Raw genomic sequence first — 20,272 nt, 5'->3', positions numbered from 1 at the left:
GAGCGTGTTGAGTGAAGGCTCTTTCTGGGTTTCAGCTTTGTATGTTTCTGTAATGCTTTGCTCATTTGTTTTCACAGGGCAGTTTCCTCGTACAGTTTTTCCAGCTACAATCATTAATCAGGACTGAACACGTGGGTTATCTGATCTTCTGTGGTTTTTAGAAGCAGGTACGTTGACAGAGAAATTTCTTGATATTTTATTGTTTGGGGACGGGGAGACAACAACTTCGTCTGGGGGCCAGAAAGAATTGTAGGGTTAGGGAAATTCTGCTTAAGTAACGTTTCATTATGTATAGCATATTAATGTGGCTTTCTTGAGAAAGCAAAGTTGATAAGTACTTTGATAAGATTTTTCAGTCCTTCATTTGTAAAGATGGTTTATGCTGTCTTCTGAGCGTGGACTAGCTTTGTAAGTGGTTTTGGAAATTTACTGATGTAATATATGCTGGGTAGTGTGGTCATCCTAAACTGTGTCTTATAAAAGCTTTATGTAACAGGAACAGAGATATGTTAAAAGTTTTTCATGCTGGGGTCTCAGTACTGTCTTAAGACTGTTGTCTCTCTACTTTGATGTTATCAAGTAGGAAAAGCTGTGGTGGCTGAGGCTATCACCCAAAATAATTGCACAGTGTAACAGCAGCAAAGCTGTTGCTCTGTAATCTTAATTTAACCTCTTAACACTTACACTTTGATAGCTTTCGAGCCGTATTGAGTGTTTTTTCCCCCCATGTTGCTTAATAGATTTGTGAAACGTTCACTGAATGGGCAGGCTTTAGTATTTTTATCCTTCCTGTTAAAATAGGTAGCTTCATGATAAATGTATCTTGGCTGAAGTTTATTTTGAAAGAACCAGGTTTAGATAGGAATTTCCATCACGCGTTTTCAAAGTTTGAAAAATTAATAAACAACTGGAAGACTGTTATGATGGAAAACAATGAATTCTGATGTGTATAGACTACAAATCTATTGTAATATCTGATATGTAGAGGAGTGCTGAAATGTGGTCTTCCTCGTGGGCATGGGGACAGCCATGGCATTTTCTTGGTGCTTGTGTATGGTGCCACCTATTGATAGATATCCCATATAGTTCGTTCCATTTTTAAACAATCGGTGTGTTACTACATTTGGGGTTTTTGCTGTTGTGCTTTTTCTGTTCTAAATTGATTTCTTTGGCTACTAGTACAGCACCTTCTCTCTTCAAGTAACAATTAAAAAAAAAAGTATGTATTAGTATTATATAAAGAACCAGTCACATCCTTTCAGATTTACTTGCTATCTTGATAAACATTTATTACTTTATCAGTCTCTGGATATGCATAACTTAATGTCTCTTGCTCACTGTCTTATTTTGTTCATTGTCTTAGCATTGACATCACTTGGTAGCACTCAGTAAATTGCACTGTGAAATATATGCTTAGTAACATAATCCAGTCTGCTTATTTGAGTTGACACTACACAAAAATGTGGGATCATTTTATTCCCCCTTCAGAAAGCAGTTTGCTGTTTATAGCAAAAAAATATGATCACCTTGAACATTTACAGGCTGCATATTTCCAAGCAGAATTACGTATAGCAAATCAGCATAATGCAGATCTTCCCACTGGAAACTTATTCAAGTAGGACTGGTGATAGAGCTTTCTCCACTTTTTACTACTCTTATCTTCACACTAAGTAATGTGGGTGGTAAAGCCTATCCCAGCAGCTGCTGCTGAAGTTTGCATTACTTCTGAGTCACTCAGAAGGCCCTATGTGTAATTTTAAACTGTTTCCACACCCAGATTACTTTCCCTTAAAAGTAATAATGAAAATAAAGTAAGGGGAGAGGTTGGTAATGACTACAGGAAAACATTATGTGGAAACCAGTGTGTTTGAACCTGCTGTGATCAAGTCTTCACTAAGCATGCCTCGTGTAGTGTACTCCATTGGTTACTAAGGTTCAGGAAAGCAGATTTAGAGCTTAGTATAGCACCAGACCCAGTTCTGTGCATGAAAACTGTTCTGGAGCCACTTCTCCGAGCTGTGCGCAGTGGAAGAGTGGCTGGCGTAATTACACCTCCATCCACAGATTCCTCAGCGGGGGTTGTTTCTCCAACACACAGCACTTCTTAGAAGTCAGTTTAGTTTGTTGTGCTGCTGTACTAGTGTATTATTTGAACTAGCATTATTTTCTAAATTTGAAGTTAAGGTTTTTACTGTTGTTGACTTAATAAACGTGGTCCAACATAATTTCTCGGAGCAGCTGAAGAGTATGCCTGAACATTTTTTTTGTCTTGGTAAACACCCTATTGTGGAACCTAAATAATTACCAGGTACTCAGACAACAAAGTATAATCATGCTCTGCGCTATAGAATTTAGATAGCATAGTCTGTTTATGCCATAATGTAATTATTTTTTAATAAAGTAGAAAAGCAAGACTTCGGCTTTTAAATGATATGAGAAAGGATGATCAATTCCACTCCTTCCCGGCTCCTCTTCGCTCTTCTTTCTCTCCAAAACCATTTAATAAATTTTATTAACTTTTACAAAAGTGCAGTGGCCTTTTTTTGTATGATATAAAAAGAAAAAAAGAGAGAGGAGAAAGACTTAAGAGTTTAGATTTCATCCAGTTTTTGTTCAGCCATTGCAGGCTTGATGGCTGTGCATTCTTCATCCTGTTTTCATGCTGATTGTTCTTATTTAGGGGAAAAAACCAAAACCACGGACTCTTCTGTCAGGGTGATTCTTTCATCTAGTTGTTAGAATTTTCTTTTTCTGCTCATGGAGTAATGTAACAGCAGATAATGAGCTAGTAGGGATGTGAACATCAGCCTCTTTGAATGTTTGAGTTGCATGTATAAGGCCCAATTTAGCTGTTCAAATTTTCAAGGATTTCTCTGATGAAGCATGTGATTCCTTACTCTCCCAGGCTATTAAGTGGTCTTGCTGGTGAAAAATAGGTAGCTTGGAAATCAAACTTTTCCTGTTATACCCCGTTACCTATTTTAGTTTGTCTTTTTCTCATCTTACAACTTCAGGAAATCCAGGAGCTGGCAGGAGGGGAATGAACCGTGAGGGTGTCCCCGGAAAGAGTCCGGAGGAGATGTATATTCAGCAGAAAGTGAGAGTCCTACTCATGCTGAGGAAGATGGGATCAAACGTAAGATGCACTGTCATAGCCCATATTTTGTGGCTTTCCAGACAATTTTGTAGTAGGTGGGATAGTCTTACTGAGATGGGCAGGTGATGGTCTGGTTTTATCGCTGAATTGTTTTAGCCATCATTGATTTAACCATTATCTGCAGTTAAACACAATTGATTTTTTGCTTAAATATGATGAGGCTTGTGATGCCTGAAACTAAATCTGAGCATCTGATCATTTCTGTATATACAGTGAAGTTTTTCATTATTGGAAAACCAGCAAAATAAAGCAGGTGTTTTAAGGCAACTTTGAATCTCTCCAGGAATGCATGATGTACCAGTTTTGGTGCTGTGTCCTTGCTGATGGCATAGTTTACACAAATAACAGTTGATTGAACTGCTGAAGAGTAGAATACGGACAACTGTGACATTTCTTACTGGGAAGTGGGAGATAATATCTTCAGTCTTTCTTCATTTTCCTTTTTGCTGACTGACTCTTTGTACATTTCCAGCTGACTGCTAGCGAAGAGGAGTTCTTGCGCACATACGCAGGTGTAGTGAATAGCCAACTTAGCCAGCTTCCTCAACACTCAATTGATCAGGGTGAGTACTGGATTTGTGTGCCTTTTGGTTATTTAATCGGTGAGAACAGTCTCAGAAAATACCAAATACAGGTTCCTGTATTTCTGTAATAATATGCCACCTACTTAAACCCATCCTGCAATCTGGGATGTGCAAGTCATTGCCTGCTGTAATCTTTTGAAGAGAACTGGAGTGTACTGTTCAATAGGGGGGTTTATTTTAACAGATAAAGTCAGTCTTGGCTATACCTAAGATTCATAAGGATGTAGAGCATTGTTAAACATCTTATTCTGCATGATAACTCAAGACGTTGATGGCCAAAGTCCTCTGAACTAAATGCATGTATATAGCTTCCTACTCTACGTAATACATTAAATAGAAATCATTTTTAACCTGATTGATTTTTTTGCTGTGAGTGAAGTTAAATTCAGGTGTGCATAGGTCTGCTAGTTCTGACTGTGTCTTACTGTATTCAGTACAGATCCTCTGCATAAGATGATTTTCATCTACATTTTTATATTCTTAAACAGGACATGTGTGCTTAAAAAGGAACAAGACTGGGGGTGGCAAGCACTTCCTTTGTACACTTCAAACTCAGTGTTTTATAACAAAATAAAATTAAAGTAGCTACAGATTTCTAAGGTACAAAAGCAATTTGTTATGCATATGATAATTTAGTTACTATGACTTGAGTTGCTTGATAACGTTTTTCTCACAAAATAAAATGGAATCATCTAGCAACATCTTTTGTTTTTCACATTTCCATAAATGTGGAAGTAAAGTGCAAAGTTATTATTTCAGCAGAGTAAGTGGGAAAGTTTAGCAATAGGAGGGATTTGTTTCCCATTGCGTTTCTTTAATTTGCACAATGTAATTAATTCCCAGACAGGGGTAGTAGACATGGAATACGTTCACAAATCTGCTTTGGTTTGTTTAGATTCCTATTAAGGGGATGAAGTACGTGCTGCTTTTGTGAATGCTTTGCAGAAGTCTTGGTAAACAATTGTGTGGTGTTACTCTGAATCTACTAATCTCTTCAGAAACATTCAGGTTCAGAATTTTTTTTTTCTCCCCTTCGTAGGCCTTGTGCCAGATCACATTCATAACGTAGAATTTGATATTGAAGGAAAATTGTAAGGGTCTTTTGCCAGAAAGATCTGAGTTGAGGAGAAATTTAATATAGATCTAAGACATTTAGAAAACCATTAGAAACACAACCTGCACAGACTTGCTCTTCAGTTATAAGCCTGTGTGTTCATTCCTCACATAGCTGGGGGATTGATGGAGATAGATAAACTTGTGTATTTTGGCTCAGAATTCTTAAACTTTTCTGCTAGTTTAACGTGAAAATTTGCCGGTTTCTTGTCAAAAACTGAGGTAGACCTATTCAGTTAAGAAAGACTGTCTTAGTTGCAATTGGCATTTTTCAGCGTTATCCCTAAAGTAGTTACATTTCTCACAATGAAAATACATGCTGAATTACCTGCACTTTGGCAAAGAAGAGAGAATAAAAACCTAAGTCCAGCGAAGAGACACAGATACTTTGTACAGCTGTGCTCCTGCACAGCTTGATCTGACTTTCTTGTCTAAACTGTCTGGTTTTATTATCTGTAAAATTATTCTTTCTCACTTTGCAGAGGGCTCTGGAGACTCCAAAAATTGAATTTTGATGTAAATTTTAAATGTAATCAAGAGAGACCAGCAGTTCCTTGGTCTGCTTCTAGACTCACTAATCGTGCAGTACGGGAAATGTAAGAGCTTCATACAATGTTTGGAAAGTTGTCTTTGTCCCATATTTGAACAGATGCTAACTGATTTCTCTGTCATCGTTTTCTTGAAGTCCTTGAAGAGTCTTAACACTTTGTCCATAGGGAAGTGAAGTTCTCCCTGTTGATGCTTGCCTTGATCTGATCCAAGACGCTACTGTCTTTCCTGGGAGATTTGATGCCACAATCTACCTTCGATCCTCACGCATGATAATTAACCTGGTGGTCTGACCGTTAAGACTTTCCTTGGTAGGGAGAAAAAAGAACAAAAATAGTTAAATATTTGGAGAAGTAGGAAGGGATGTTGGTTCTTTTCATATTCAGATATGCCATCTCTCCAAGTTAAGTAGTGAATAGCATGAAGAACAAATGAAAACGAGGAAACCTAGCCAAGTACATTTTCCTTTGGAGAAAGATGAAGCTGTAGTATGCTGTATAGACGTAAGCAACTGTAATTTATTGCTCAGGACTTTGATTTCCTTAGAAATCTCTCCAGATTTCTTACAGTCAGTTATGGTAATGTTGCTCTTTGCTCTTAGGTGTGGTGGCTCCCGCAGCAGCAATCGTTGCCGTCTCTCTGTACCTTTTGCTGTGTCCTGGTGTTGGTGAAACAGGAAGGGTCGATTATGAAAGTATTGGAAATAGAGAATACAAATTGTGTAGGTGTCCGGTTGCCCTCTTCAGGGAGATTCCATCTCCACTAGATGGCATTATCTTGCGCTGAAAAACCCCATCCCAGGTCCACACACTGAGGTACTTAAATGTTTTGTGTTCTTCAGGATTGCTTAAGGGAATTTTCTTCCCTACTTTTCTGCTGTTTTCATTGAATCTCCTCTGGAGGACTTTTTTTTTTCCTTTATGCAACTTGCCTTAACAGCTAAAAGGTGTGTTATTTAAGGAGTAACTTACCGAGACTTAGTGGATTTTACAATCTTCCAATACTAGGACGGATTGCTCTCAGCCTAACTTGTCCCAGACCTATCTTTCAGAGTCATTTCCCTCCAGCAGGCACACAAAAGACACAAAGCTGATTTCATACCCCCATTTCATTCCAAACAAGGGAATGAATTTTGTGTGTCACTTAAAAATGCTGTAGTCTGGCTCCAGAATTACAGGAAGGTCGTTTTCTTTCTTTTTTTTTTTTTTTTTGAGTATAGAGGATGGATGGTGTAGAATTTTTGAAGTGTATCACAATCTCTATTACAATTTTTATGCTTTTCTTTGTTGTGCATCCATGAAATACTGTCTCAGAACAGCTGGCTGGTGGCCTCACAGTAATTACCTGAGGTAGGACTGCTGAGCTTATCACTGTATGGTGCTCCCTACTATGGTTTCTGATAAAGATCTGTCAGCTTCTTTGTCGAGTCTATTTGTTTGACCACAGGGAGTCACTGCAACCTATGTGTCCAATATATATTTGCAGCAATGTGACAGTGCGTTGAAGAAAGAAGTTTACACTTGTCCCTGCTGAATTCAAGTGTTTGTGCCATAAGCCTTCAGTGAGCCACTATTAATAACAATATCTCTGACTAAAGTTCCTCCATGATACTCTGCTTACTGTCTTAGGGTTCAGAAATAGAAGTTAATTGCTAATTTTGATCAAGAAGCATCTTAAAATACCTCTGTAATTTTTAAGCAAGCCCGAAGTCTAAGACTCCCCTTCAGTTTTTGCTTATTTTTATAGGAAGAGGAGAAATTGAACTGTGTATCTTTTTATTTCCCGTGTTGCTTTCAAAAGGAATGAATCGGTTCAGATGTACAAAATCACCTGTGTTTTAGGATTGTTTACAGATCTCCTTTTACATCTGAAACGTGTCTTTGGAGCACCTTCACTCTTGAAGCATCACCATTGTATAATGTTGAAGGGAATCTTGTTTTCCTGACAGGAAGCTCGGAAGTTATTCTGATTGCATTACTGAATATCTTTGTGTAAATCAGGTAATAACAACATATGTCCAGGGCTCTCTAATGTGCTGTAGCAGATATCAAACTGAAATTAGTGCAGATCTTCTAGTCTGTGTTCTAAACTCTTTACATTCATAGCTGCATCATATATTACAGCAACAGATCTGTGAAGGGATCTTGAGTCACCGGAACGTGTACTCCAGTCTTAAAATAGTGTTTGCTTTTGTTGTTTGGGTGGGTTTTTTTTAAATTCCAGCTCTATTTGCCTTTTCAGTGTATTCCAGAATCTCAGGAAGTGCTTAGTCCCCCAGCGTGTTGACTTTACATTCTCTAGTGGTGGTGTTTCCCCTAACGTGGGCTACAGTCCACCAAGAGCAAGGAATGTTTAGGCAATGCAGATGTCTGGATTCTATTCATAGCTTGATATTTTAGCTATTTTTATTAATACTTTGGCCTGGTCACCCATTCTCTTCTTCAACTGATCCAGACAGCCATGTTGCATCCATGACAGTTATGAGGCTTATCTGATGTATTAAAAATACTTTATTATCCATTGAAAGGTGAACTGCTAGCAGAGGGGATGAGATCTCAGTAACCCAGGAAAGCATGAACAATAGTTACAAAACTCTAAGCAGAAGTATTTAATACTTAAATTTAGTATTAATTAGGAGATGAAACATTAATGTCATGCTCACATTTTTTTAAAACCATTTTATTTTTCGATCATTGCTGTAATGTTGTTAACACATATATGAAAGTGCAAAATATAGGGCATTTTTCTTTACTCCACGAGCTTTTTAGCTGATATCTGTGGGTTGTTTGTTGTTTTGTTTTCATGTCTCCAAAAATAAATGAGGAACCCAAAGGCATCTCTGTTCAACCAGCGTGTATGCTAGAGAGTGGATATAATCATGAGCTGTTTTGGGATATTAACATATTAGTTGTCTTCCCTGCATTGCAGCAAGAACTAACGCAGCTCAGACTCATTAGGTTTCTTGAGCTTGAAATGACGAAATTAAGGCTTTCTCACGTATTTTTAATACAAGCAAAATGCCTCCCAGAAAGTTATATGCACAGAAGCATCTCCTGCATAAAAACCATATTTCCTGTTTCCCACTTACATTTCTAACTGGTAGGCTAGCACTTGGCTTTCTTAAGTCGCTGTTCTGGCAAATCTGTAAATGGAAGCTGTGCAGCTAGTAAGCATGATAGTGAATTATACTAAGACCTTGGTGATTACAGCTCTGTTGTTCCTATAGCAACAGGAGTGTCGTGCTGGTTCTTGAAGAAAGCTGGTCCCTTGGGGAGGGCAAAGCTGAGATGCAAACACATGCCTTGGCTAGGTTAGATGCATTCTCTGGATGGTAGAGCATTAAAAATGAACCCAGGCTGCTTGTGGAGTTAGGAGGGGGACCATGCTCATGAAATACCAGATAGTGGTGCAGAACTGAAGTGTAGTTTTATTCTTTTGAACACAGTGCTTGCTTTAATGTGCTCCTCCTCTCAGCAGTGCATGTTGTATTTTTAGAATGCCAGACTAGAATACTAATACTGGGAATTTCAGAGAAAAGTTAATGTTTAGAAGATAGTTGCTGGAAGGTGATTGAAGAAATGTGTGTCTTACAAGGATCTTGAGGGAAGAAAAGATATTTTTTTTGATTTGGCAGCCTTCAGAAATTCATGACAGGCTTAACCTTCTGATCTCTAAAGGCATTTTGGGTTTGTTTAATTTTTCAGGTGACTAGAACCAAATCAGGTGTATGTATCTATTCATCATTGAAAGAACACTTGGAAATAGCAGCTGTTAGATGCATCAGGTAGCATCTTCCTTTGTGTTAAGGTAGGGTGGTTTTAATCCAGCTTGTACCCTACTGTCTTGGTGTCACTGTAGCTGAGTACTTGCTGTGGAAAGCATTAGCTTTAGTCATCTTGGTGAAATTTTCTGAAACTTAGGTGAACCGATGAGCAGTTGCATGTGCTGAGCTCAATGGCTATGTACAGTCTTTACTGCTGGGCGGTAAAGTCGTTTGACCTTCAGATCATCTTGGCTTGCTAAGACTCAAGTTCAAGTGGTATAAATTCAGCAATCCAAAAAAACTGCAATTAGAACATAGTTGCAGCAGGATTTTTTTGGAAGTTAGTGGGGTAAGACTGTCACTATTGCTTTTTAAGGTAGAACATAGGCCTACCAGTCAATTATTGTTAATTTCTAGGAAGCATGAGGGTGGGAAAGTGTAAGGCAGAAGAAGTGGGAGAAGTATTTGCATGTCTGAAAGTTTGTGGCAATTGATGCTTTTCTCATGAAAGAAGATGGGAAGTATGTTGTTGTATGTAAGTCTCTATTTCAGTGTAGAAATGTGTGCCCAGAAAAGGGACAGCTGTGGAGAGCAAAGTTGTATGTATAGAATGCAGAAGGTCAGGTATAAGTGTGCCTTTTTCATTGTTCTATACATTAATTACTGGAAGTGCAAAGCTCAGTGAAGGATGTGCTAAAAGTAAACATGGCTCACCGTCCTATTGTCTTAGTTGCAGGCTCTTGGCAATGTGCAGCTTAACTTTATAACCTGTGCTCTCCTTTTTCAATTTTTTTTACTTGATTAGAAAGAAAACATCCGTTGTGGGAGCCAAGTGGGACTGCAGTAGAAGCTCTATTCACTAGTACTTTAATCCCTGCTTTCCTTTCACCACACAGAAACCCCTGCTCTATTCTCTGGAAATGTTTGTGTTTGTACATGAGCACAGGCGGCTGTAGAATTGCTTAATGAGCAGACTTGTTAGATGGGTTTCATTTAGCTCTGGATAGTTTGGGTTGTAGGATTGGACTTGAACAAAACCTGCTTTTGTGCTGAGAAATGTGGATGACCTTTTTCTGGACAAATGTCACCCAGTTATTTTTTGCCACAGGACGTCTTCAGAAATAATCATGCTCTGTAAGGGACTCTGGAAGATCGAAAGCACTGATGAGAGTATCCCTTTCATTTGCATACAGTGCTCTTACCCATACTTGAGTTCAGCAGAGAAGTTTTCCATTCTGTTTTCAGATCATTGAAATGCTCAGCCAAAACCAGTAGGGCTTACTGCCCTTCAAGAGGTTGTGGCATTGTTAGAACTAGCTGCCCGGCTTACGGACGTGAAGGCATCTTCCCTTTTTGCAAGTCCCCTGAACAAACTGGTTCCGGATCTGGGAAATACTCGTGCTTGTGAAGAATGGAGAAGTGCTGAATCACAAACTGTCTCTTTTGTTAGTGAACATAAAATAAGGGCACGAGATGCAGCACCCAGAGGGCAGTGATACATGTGTTGAAAGTGACTGGGCTGACATTGGGAACCATCGCGTTTGGGGTGAGTGGATGGTCCTGTTCATGCTAACATCAGATTTGATAGCCTGCAAGGACTTTCTGTGTGTCTGCCATTGTTTGGACGAAGGATGTCTTCCTCTCTGTAATAATGTACCACCTCACTAAGGATAAAATTGGCTCTTTAATGTGGGAATAAAAGAAATCAGCATAGGGTTGAGTCCTTACTTCAAGATGTTGTTCTGTTGGGTGTTGTGCCCTCACGTTACCCACCCACTCACTTGCCTACCTGGAAGGTATTACCTTTGATAGATCAAAACGTCTTGCTAAAGGTAGTTGCCTACGGCTCTTGCAAATGCTGAGTTGTGTGTAATTCCTTCAAATGAAAACATTGGTGGTCCTACCAAATAACAAAAGTAACTGAGGAGGGAGCAGGAAATAAAACTGTTCAGAATTGCGTATAAAATTCATTCTTTGCTCATCGTGTTTAAAAAAGTACCATGAGACTTAGAAATATCTCACTTCTAATCTTTATCCTTTTTTTTTTTTTCTTCCTTTCTCAAATGAATAGCTAAAGCCCTTTTGCCACCTCTGGTCTTCACTGCTGTCCTGTTCATTCCTGTATATCGTTTTGCTGCTCCCTGGTGTTTTGGCAGAGTTCTGTAACTTTGTATTGCCATCAGATTTCATTAGTATAAGACTACTTTTCTGTTCCAGGATCATTCATGAAAGTATTAAGTAAAATTGGTGCAAAGGCCAACCATTGAGAAGTGCAGTTGTAATCTCCTTTTCAGCCCAATTATTATCCTTTCAAACAGAACTCATAATCTTCCCCTAACGAATTGTTTACCCACTTTGGTTCTTTTACTGATTGCCTGTTTTAATTTAAAAAGTACCATATGGGAAACTATGTATTACAAAGTGCCAAAGAACATCAGAGAGGGAGCATGCTTTTTGATGATGTTATGATAAAAAAACCCCATGCACCTTATTCACAAATTCAGATAACTTTTAAAACTGTACTTAGCGTAATTACATTGGTGGTAAAACAAGGGTGCTGCACACTGACTGTGCAGTGAGCTTGGGCTGTGACAGACCAAAATCTTGAATTCTAGACCCATTCTCCATCCACTGTTCTGCTTCTTCCCTTAGGATGCACATAATAATAATTCAGTAATACTATAGGTATTCAAGCATTTTCCACACTTTTACTCTGTATTCTTTGTTGTACTCTTGCTTTTTCCTCCAAACAGAACGCTGTTTCAAAATTTGGCTTTTACTCTTTTCCTGTTATATTGCCAAGCTGTGTTTCTTGTACTTCCTTCTCTTTTCCTGTTCAAAGTCCAGGCAAATGGCAAGTTATCAGAAGTTCAGATTGACAGTGGCACTGCTATTGAAGCTGTGCCAGGTGGGCCTAGAAAATTAGAACAGGAGCTGTCTGAGTGTGAACCTGCTCTTCAGCGATAGCTATTTTGATTGTGAAAGCCAAAACGAAGTGCAGAATTCCCGGCATCCTTTGTGCCAAAAGCTATTTCTGCTCATCGTGTGTTTTAAAGGGCTGTGTGCTCGGCGGGGTAGGCTGCGCACAGGAACCGTGCCGAAAGCTGGGATTGTTCGGGATGGGCAGAAATATCGGCATCAGCAGAAATATGTGTTTCTGGGGTTGCATGGTTATCTGGAATGAAGTTTCCTTTTCTGCTTGAAACTTGTAAGGGTGCTTGTAAGGATTTTTTTCTTTTTTTCATATTTAGGCTGTAGAAAGGGGAGACCCCAGGAAAACAATCAACATCTGTTAAGTAATCCAGCTCATCTCTTGTGCTAATGTGATGTCATCTGTGATTTTGCGGTTGCTAAGCTACTCCAGCTGCTCTGCGCTTGCATAGCAAAGCCTCCTCGACTTTAAAGGGGGAATGCATGTAAAACACAGTGGCACAGGTTGTGCTTCATGTGCACTTGCTTTCTTAATGCTTCTAAGTGTCATTACTGCCTCCTCTTTTTAGCATAGAAATGCTTTTCAGAATCCTTGCAAATAAAATCCTTTTTGTAGAGGCTAGTAGTAGTTCTTAAGCATTTTTAAAAAAAAAAATCAACATGGCAACTGGATCCTTGTGCTAGATATCATTTATATTTTGATCAAGGAAAAAACAATTTGTGGGGGAGATGAAAAGGGAGATGACTGCAGGGCTTCTGAGTGTTGACAAGAGGGTGCATCACAGCAGTTTTTGATGTAGTTCTCTAAGATAGGGGTCCTACGTATCAAAAACAAACTACTGCTTCGTCCTTCATATTTTCTCCTTTGAGTATGTATAACAAATAAATTGTGAAGTGTATAAAAATAAATGTAGTTGCATTTCGTAAGCATTGATTTAGTTTTTAAGGATATTAGTAAAGGGAATTTACAACCTTCTTTTCTCCCCCGTTTTTTGGCCGGTTTTCCTTCTATATCGCAGCTAAAGAGCAGATTAGATAACTAAGAAATGGAATTCATATAACAGATAAGGAATTTTTATTAGTCCTCTTACCTTGTGTGCAGGTGTATAGGCAGAAGTTGCTTGGGGCACAAAGCTGAAATCTGCTTCTTGATATGCTTCAAGTAAAAAAACTGTGGAGGATTTTTACATACTGGTGCTCCTTCCAAGTTGAATTTGAACTTTCCAAACCCCAATAAGAGAATTCTGTACAGCTGAGCCGTTACCTGAATGGGACAGGCAGTCAGTGTTGCTTCTGGCACTTCCTACTTTGTTGTCTAATCCTTTAATAGAAGCTCTGAAGAAAAACTTAAACCAAATTATCCCAAGCAGACCAAATTAATCAATGAAGGCCAAAATGGTCATTGTGAATTATCTGTTGCACTTTTTAAGCACTTAAGATCATTTGAATGAAGGAAATAAATTTTATAAATTAGACAGTGACTGAGGGGATTCATCGTATTTTCTAATCAGTTAGATAAATGCTGTTAGAGGATCTACAGATGAAAGAAAACATTTCCTTTTATCTGACTTTCTTGGGGATCTAATTTTTTACCAGAAATTAAAAATATTGCGCTCAACCCTTCAGGGTTGTTTTCCAGTTCTTGTCTAGACTAGAGATATTGATTTAACCTACTGCTTTGACACTACTGTATGATGTATTTTTATTTCCATATTGTCCTGAAGACATTTCTCTTTAAGTGCCTGTTAGGCCATGCTCTACAGTTAGGAAGTCCAGAGAGTAGATTTTTTTTTCTGAAGATCTCAAAGTACCTTTTTGAAGAATGAAAGCTGAGCATGGAATGAATGCTCTTTACAAGCCTTTATCAGACATGATTCTCAATCCATTCAGGTCTTTCTACTATAAATGCCCACTTGAAAGACCACACAAGTTTGCAAAGACTTGGAGATGGTTATAGGAAGGTAATAACATCTTTCTGTGCTTAGGGGACATGAGTTTTGCTGTAATTATACACAGTTGATGGCCTCTATTGAAAAAAAATAAATCCAATAACTGAGAAAGTCCACACACTGAATTCTTCTGGAAGATATTTCTTCAGGCTAGGAATAAAAGCGTTACTTAGCAAAGCTGTATCTGTTCCCTGGGCAAATGGAAGCCTTCAGTTTGAAAGAAAATACTGCACTTCCACTAGAGAATGGAGCGTTTTCAAGACATGTTCGTTTATAAAGGGTGTTTAAGTGATTTTTCAGTGGGGGGAGGTGGGAACCTTTCAGCTGGCCTGTTAATTTTTATTCTTAAAAGCAAAGAGTAATGAATATCTAGATGTAAAGATGAAGTAAAGAATATCTAAATGTCATTTAAAAAGGACAGTGTGATGCATAGGGCAGTACAAGTTTTATTGAACAGCTGAGTTCCTCATACTTCAGAGAAGTTCAGTAAGTCTCTCATGCAGTGCCAGACTTTACAGGGGAAAAAAAAGATTATGTGCCTGTGGTGACAATCCTATGAATTTATTTTTTTAAGTCTTGCTTCTTAGAAATATGGGAAGGCAAGGAACTCTTGGTTTTCTTTGAAAACAAACTGATTGCCTTAGATTTGCAAAGGAATGTTTTAAATCTACTGTTGAAATGTTTAGACCACTTCAGGTTCCAGTCCCAGAAAAATAAGAAAACACGGCTTTGTCTTCTTTCTATACGTTTTCCTTTCCTACTGATTTTATGGATGTGTAGAATGACAGTTTGGGTATTGCATCTACCCACTGTTCTTTAAAGAAAGTAATTATGGCACACATTTTCCTATATCCATTGTTATTACAGGTGCTGAGGATGTCGTGATGGCGTTTTCCAGATCAGAGACAGAAGACAGAAGACAGTAACTACAGGATACCTGAACAACACAGAACTGGAGAGGACAGTGAGATTCCTGAAGATAGAGGAGGATGGCTGAGCATTAATAAGTTTCTTTGCCCACCCTAATTGTTCCTTGGTATTCCTTCTCCTTTGTAATTTTGTTTCCCTTTGCCCAACCCTCAGAATGCCTCTCACAGCCATCTATTCCTATAAGTTTTTGCTACTCAGCTGGGCTGTGTTGATTAAGGACAAACCTAAAGGTGTATTTTTGATTGGCTCAAAGGGACAGGCTGTGATTGGCTAAAGGAAGACAATTTTTCAAACTTGACCAATGAAAACCTTTTATCTTGCATTTTATTTTATATTTTAAAGTCTCTTGACACCCATCTTCTAAAGAAGCTTTTCATGGTGTGGTGCTTATTTAGGTCAAACTTGTGAATTTGAAGAGGGTTTGATTTGGCTGCGTAGAACTGGAAGCAACTTGTGATTGGTTGACAATGCAAACGCTTTCTCTTCAGTTGGCTTGCAGGTGTTTTGCTGACTTCAACATTTTCATTGCAGACAGCTGATGTTTTGGTGCATTGGTTATTTCTTTATACTTACTGACTTGGGGGGGAAAAAGACAAAATGTGCTTTGCAATATTTATTACATCTACACACATATAAATGCTTGCTTTTTTGGGTTTGGTTTGGTTTTTTGATTGGCTTTGAAATCATGGTTTTGATTTCCTCTTGGCTGCAGTGTTTCTGATGCAATCGGGTTTTCCATACTCATCTGCTCTGTGGCCTCAAGCTCTTTTGGGAGCACGTGTCGAAAGCATATTTAGTTCAATAAGTCTACCTGTTCAAGCTGGAACACGGAGATGGCCAGCCGTCCTGTGCTGCTCTGGGCTGTACCATGAACTCCTGGTAGACCTGGCTGTTCAGGTGGCTTCTCTCTTTGCTTCTGACAGAGGAGCTGTAGATATTTTGCAGGAATTGCAAGAATGAGATCTGTGGCTGTGACATGAATTTGCCAAATTTGTATAGAGAATATGTGAACGTGTTTAAAATAGAGTTCCACTTTAACCCTTTAACTGCTGCACAAGACTAGCTCTCACATAAGGAAAAATTAATGATCATTAACTTAAATCCAACTTGCACTGGGCTTTAATAAACTAAGTTTCTAGTCACTTGAAAAATTGTATGTGGTTTGGCTCCTTGCAACTGTTCGGTGATACAGAAATTACCTGGATCCTGAGATAATACCATTTTCTTTAGGCACGTTCCAAGAGGCAGTAGCGCTGCATTAAGCTGCCCAGTAGTGAGTGTACAGGTGACACTCTCAGGTTTACTCTCTTAGCAGTTGCAGGGCCTTAAAACACACACACGCGCATTTACAAACTGAAAAACCTGCAGTGGAATTCCTGAAGTGCACTGACTGTTCAGGAATCTGCACATAAAATTTCTAGCACTGCTGCCTAAAACCTAGCACTTCTTTTTTTTTTTTTTGTCATATGTGCAGGTCATTTTTACAATACTTCTAGATTTTCCTGTGGGTTGCACTGACTTGAAGATGTTTCGAAATCTATTAAAGCAGAACTCATTCACCTGTTCCTGGTTCCTTTCATATGGTTGTTAATTATTTGAAGTTACAATTCCAGAATCTGACTGTGACAATGTGACCATTTTCATGGCAAGAAATTATGATGACAGGATGCTGTTATGGTCTCAAAATGGGGAAAAAGCTTGAGAGAAACCATGGAATGTATGCAAAAGGAAGAACGGACTTGTGCGCACAAGGAGGGAAATTATCTTGAGCAAATAAATACTCTGTAATGAAAACAACTGTGCATCTATTTATGAAAAAGATCCTTTTGATTCAGCTGCATCTTTGTAAAGTTCAGTGTGGAAGTGAATCTTTTACCCCTGTTTGGGGCCAGCTAAGAAATATCTTTATTAAAATAAACCAGGAATGAGCCCAAAAGATTCTTTAAATTTTGACCTGGTTGCCTAAGAGACACTTTAATTTTAATTTTGGTGCAAAGGGGGGCAGCCCTTAAAGGGTTAATTTAAGAGGATACGTGTGTTTCTGGCTGCTGGCTGGAATGAATGGGCTGGATTGTGGTGGCCTGTCATTGTCAAGCTAACATGCATCCTCCGTGTGTATCTATGGCATTTCTGAGCTGTTAAATCTTTTCAAGGAGAAAAGTGAAGTGTTTATGTGGTTTAATCTTTTCACTAAAAATGTAACTGTTGGGGGGGGGGGGGAATACAGTTTTTAATAGCTACTCTTGTTTCTTACTGATTTATTATACTGCTAAACCACCAAATGGAAAATACTTTCTTTACCTTTGTGGAAGATTTCCATGTAGACTCCAAACTTGGAGTGTTGAGTAATATGTTGAGAAGGATGTATTGAGAAAAGGCCATGTGTTGTGTAACAACATGATTTGGGAGTCAGGAACTGGAGGAGTAGTTGTTTCTTGAGAATATTTGTGTTTGCTTTGTTTACCTGTGTGCTCTCCCCCTCCCCACTGGTGACTTCTTAACTTTAAACCAGGGCTGGAAGATTTATAATAAAGAATTCATATGTAGATCAGGGAGAAAGTAGTGGAACAGAGGGCTTTCCAATATTCCCCTTGAATTATATTGCTAAGTATTTATCTTCTTGCTATGAAAACTGAATCGCTATTACCACTGTGGAGCCTGGATAAATTGGGAGGTAGAGAAACCTGCACAGAGTACATCAGCATGGCTGACTTGTTTATTGTACATACAAATTTCTCTACCTTTGCGCTTTTGCCTTCTCAAGCAAACCATTACTAATAAAAATAAGAAATCAAATGTTTTAGAGGTCAGAGGTGAGTATAGATCTCAACCGAAATCCATTTGTAAACAGGAAAGGCTGTTCAACTACCAACCAAATAGTGCTTAAGGCATTCAGTAAGGGAGTGTAAAAGCCTTAGAGGCATCTTCCAAAAAAGCATACATCCTTTGGGTGGTCTTTTGGGGACACGTGTTCCTTTAGATACTCAAAATGTGCTGTTGTACTTCTCTTACCAAGCTTATCACCTACCTCTTCGAACACACAGTGTTTTCCAGAGCTTGAGGAAAAGATGCAGAGCTGAATCAGATACTCCTCTCATCTATCTCCAGATGGGTTGCAATTGCTGTAATTGTTGGTAGGTCATGGTGTCTGTGTGCTTTGCCCACTGTAAATGAAAATGAGACTCCACCATTCACATAGCCCTTTAGATTGATTCTCCCGGGTCCTAAGATAAACCCTGGGGTAACAGAACATGTGAGCTGGTGGCACAGCAACACTTTGGAAGGAGCTATTGCCTGAAAAGAGCTGGACCATAATAAAATAAAATAAGCTCTTCAGATATTTTTTGTTCCTATTTCTAGCTAAGTAACTCTAAGTTGTCTCCTTCTCTTGACTGTTCGGTGGCCTGTGTGAAAGTTTCTAATCCTTTACCATTAAATCTGTTTCAGTTTCATGAGGTCTATATTTCTAATTCACCAGCAGCCTAAATAGTTCCGGTGAAGGCTAAAGATTAAATGGCCCAAGAAGTTTGAAGACCTCTGTCACCTATAGAAGAGATCATCCTAAATAAGACTTCAGGGTCATAGGTGGGATAAATTTCTACAGCTATTGAGAATCTGTTACAAGATCAGAGCAGTGCCATGTCTAGAGTTATCAGTGGTTTATAATGGAAGAGAAAAAACAAATAAAGGCCAAAAGTTGAAAGCTCTGAGTCAAATATATATCATGTGTGTTAAAAACGATTTTATTAAAAGACATACTGAGTGCCTGGGCAATGAGGGGAATGTATGATTTGGATTACTTTTAAGATCAGTCTCTTGCCTCCTAAAGGACTGTGTGGGAGAGCTGATAGCAAAAAGGTCATGGGACACGGACCCGCAGAAACCAACAGTGCAGTAAGAACAATTTCTGGAGGTTTAAGATACCTTCAGTTGTATCCAGTCTCTACGAAAGAAAGAGTCTTTAGTGAGTAAGCATCTCTTCCTCACTGTTACTCATCAGTTACAAAGGTGTTCTAAAGCTTAGTTGTTAATAAAGAGCTTTTAAGAAGCTTTGTTAAAACTTCAGAGTAGTTTAGGTGTAAGAGTAACAGGAGCACTGCTGCACAGTTGTGTTGCACAGTTGCTGCCTTGGTGGGACATTTCCTGGATGCAGGTGATTTTTAAATCAACTGACAGCAACATGGTATACATCTAGTCTCGGCATCAACCTATTCAACTCTCAAATGAAACTGGACCTACTTGTCACTCAGCGCTGCAGTGTGTGTTGTATGCAGGGCAAATCCTTCCCTGTTCACAGCATCAACATGAAATAAAATTTATTTTTTAATTTTTCAGGTGAAATGTTTTAATTTGTTTTATTTCCCCTTCTGCCACAGAGTAGTGTTAAGGATCTGGTCAGTTAGGCCTGGATGAATTACTGCAATAAACAGGCAATATGAATGCTCTCACACAAAACTAGCTTTTAAAGGTGTTAAAATGTGTCAAATTTTGGTAATTGTAAGCCTGGTATAGTGCTGATGGATAGACTTTTTTTTTTTCCTCGCAGCCTCAGGTGTAGCATGATCACTTTGCCATAGTGCTTGCATCCTGCAGATTTTGTATCCTGTGTATCTGTGACTTCTTCAGAGCGGCAGCGAATGGTCACTGGACTGCTGTGGTTCTTCCAGATCTGCCTATATGACACTTTATACTACAGTTTCCCTTTAAACCTCCTCATTACTGATGCTTTTCATAGTTTTACAAATATAAAAGTACTGTATAACCAGGAGGAGTGGTGTTATTCCATACCAGAGTAAGAGAGGAGCTTGGATCTATTCCCTGTCAGACTGTAGTAGGTTCCCATACAAAGGCAGAAAAGAAATCACCTACTGTCTTCTGAGCTCTGCTTTCATTTTCTTTGCAGCTGATTTGCCCTAAGCAGAATTCCAGCAGTAGGTTGTAAACAACCTGGCTGGTTTCCTTTGTAGCCTGAAGCACTTCAATTTTGGGGATTGTTTATTTTGGGAAAGAGAAAAATTTTTTTTGAAGCTTTATAACCTGGCCTGCTTACAAGCTGCCTCATGTATCAACATGTAATAGTTATATGCACAGAGCTTTTTGCTGTCTTGACATTTTCCAGGTTAACTCTCCTTGCTACTAAATGCTGATCTGTGACCAGAGGCCTGTGAAACTCAGAAGAGAAACTTTCAGCCGTTGTTTACCAATTGCAATACTAACTCCAACCCAGATGTGGACTGATGCATCTATAGTTTTCTTTAGTTTTTCACCTTAGGTGATTATTGCTGCCCTTTTCTGA

At 38.8% G+C, this 20,272-nt stretch overlaps 1 protein-coding gene across 1 annotated transcript in view; it reads left to right on the top strand.

Moving 5' to 3' along the window:
* CTNNBIP1 (catenin beta interacting protein 1) overlaps positions 1 to 16,929 on the top strand; it is a 33,156-nt gene extending 16,227 nt beyond the window's left edge. Inside the window, exons 3-6 of the mRNA XM_074892755.1 lie at positions 78 to 167; positions 3,015 to 3,136; positions 3,630 to 3,720; positions 14,914 to 16,929. Coding sequence (XP_074748856.1) covers positions 3,041 to 3,136; positions 3,630 to 3,720; positions 14,914 to 14,972 — 246 coding nt within the window. The 5' untranslated portion in view covers positions 78 to 167; positions 3,015 to 3,040 and the 3' untranslated portion in view covers positions 14,973 to 16,929. The remainder of the gene's footprint in view (positions 1 to 77; positions 168 to 3,014; positions 3,137 to 3,629; positions 3,721 to 14,913) is intronic.
* Positions 16,930 to 20,272: the final 3,343 nt, after the last annotated feature.

Source organism: Strix uralensis, chromosome 23 (genome assembly GCF_047716275.1).
Source record: "Strix uralensis isolate ZFMK-TIS-50842 chromosome 23, bStrUra1, whole genome shotgun sequence".
Lineage (NCBI taxonomy): Eukaryota > Metazoa > Chordata > Aves > Strigiformes > Strigidae > Strix > Strix uralensis.
This window is presented reverse-complemented; position numbering and strand designations above follow the sequence as displayed.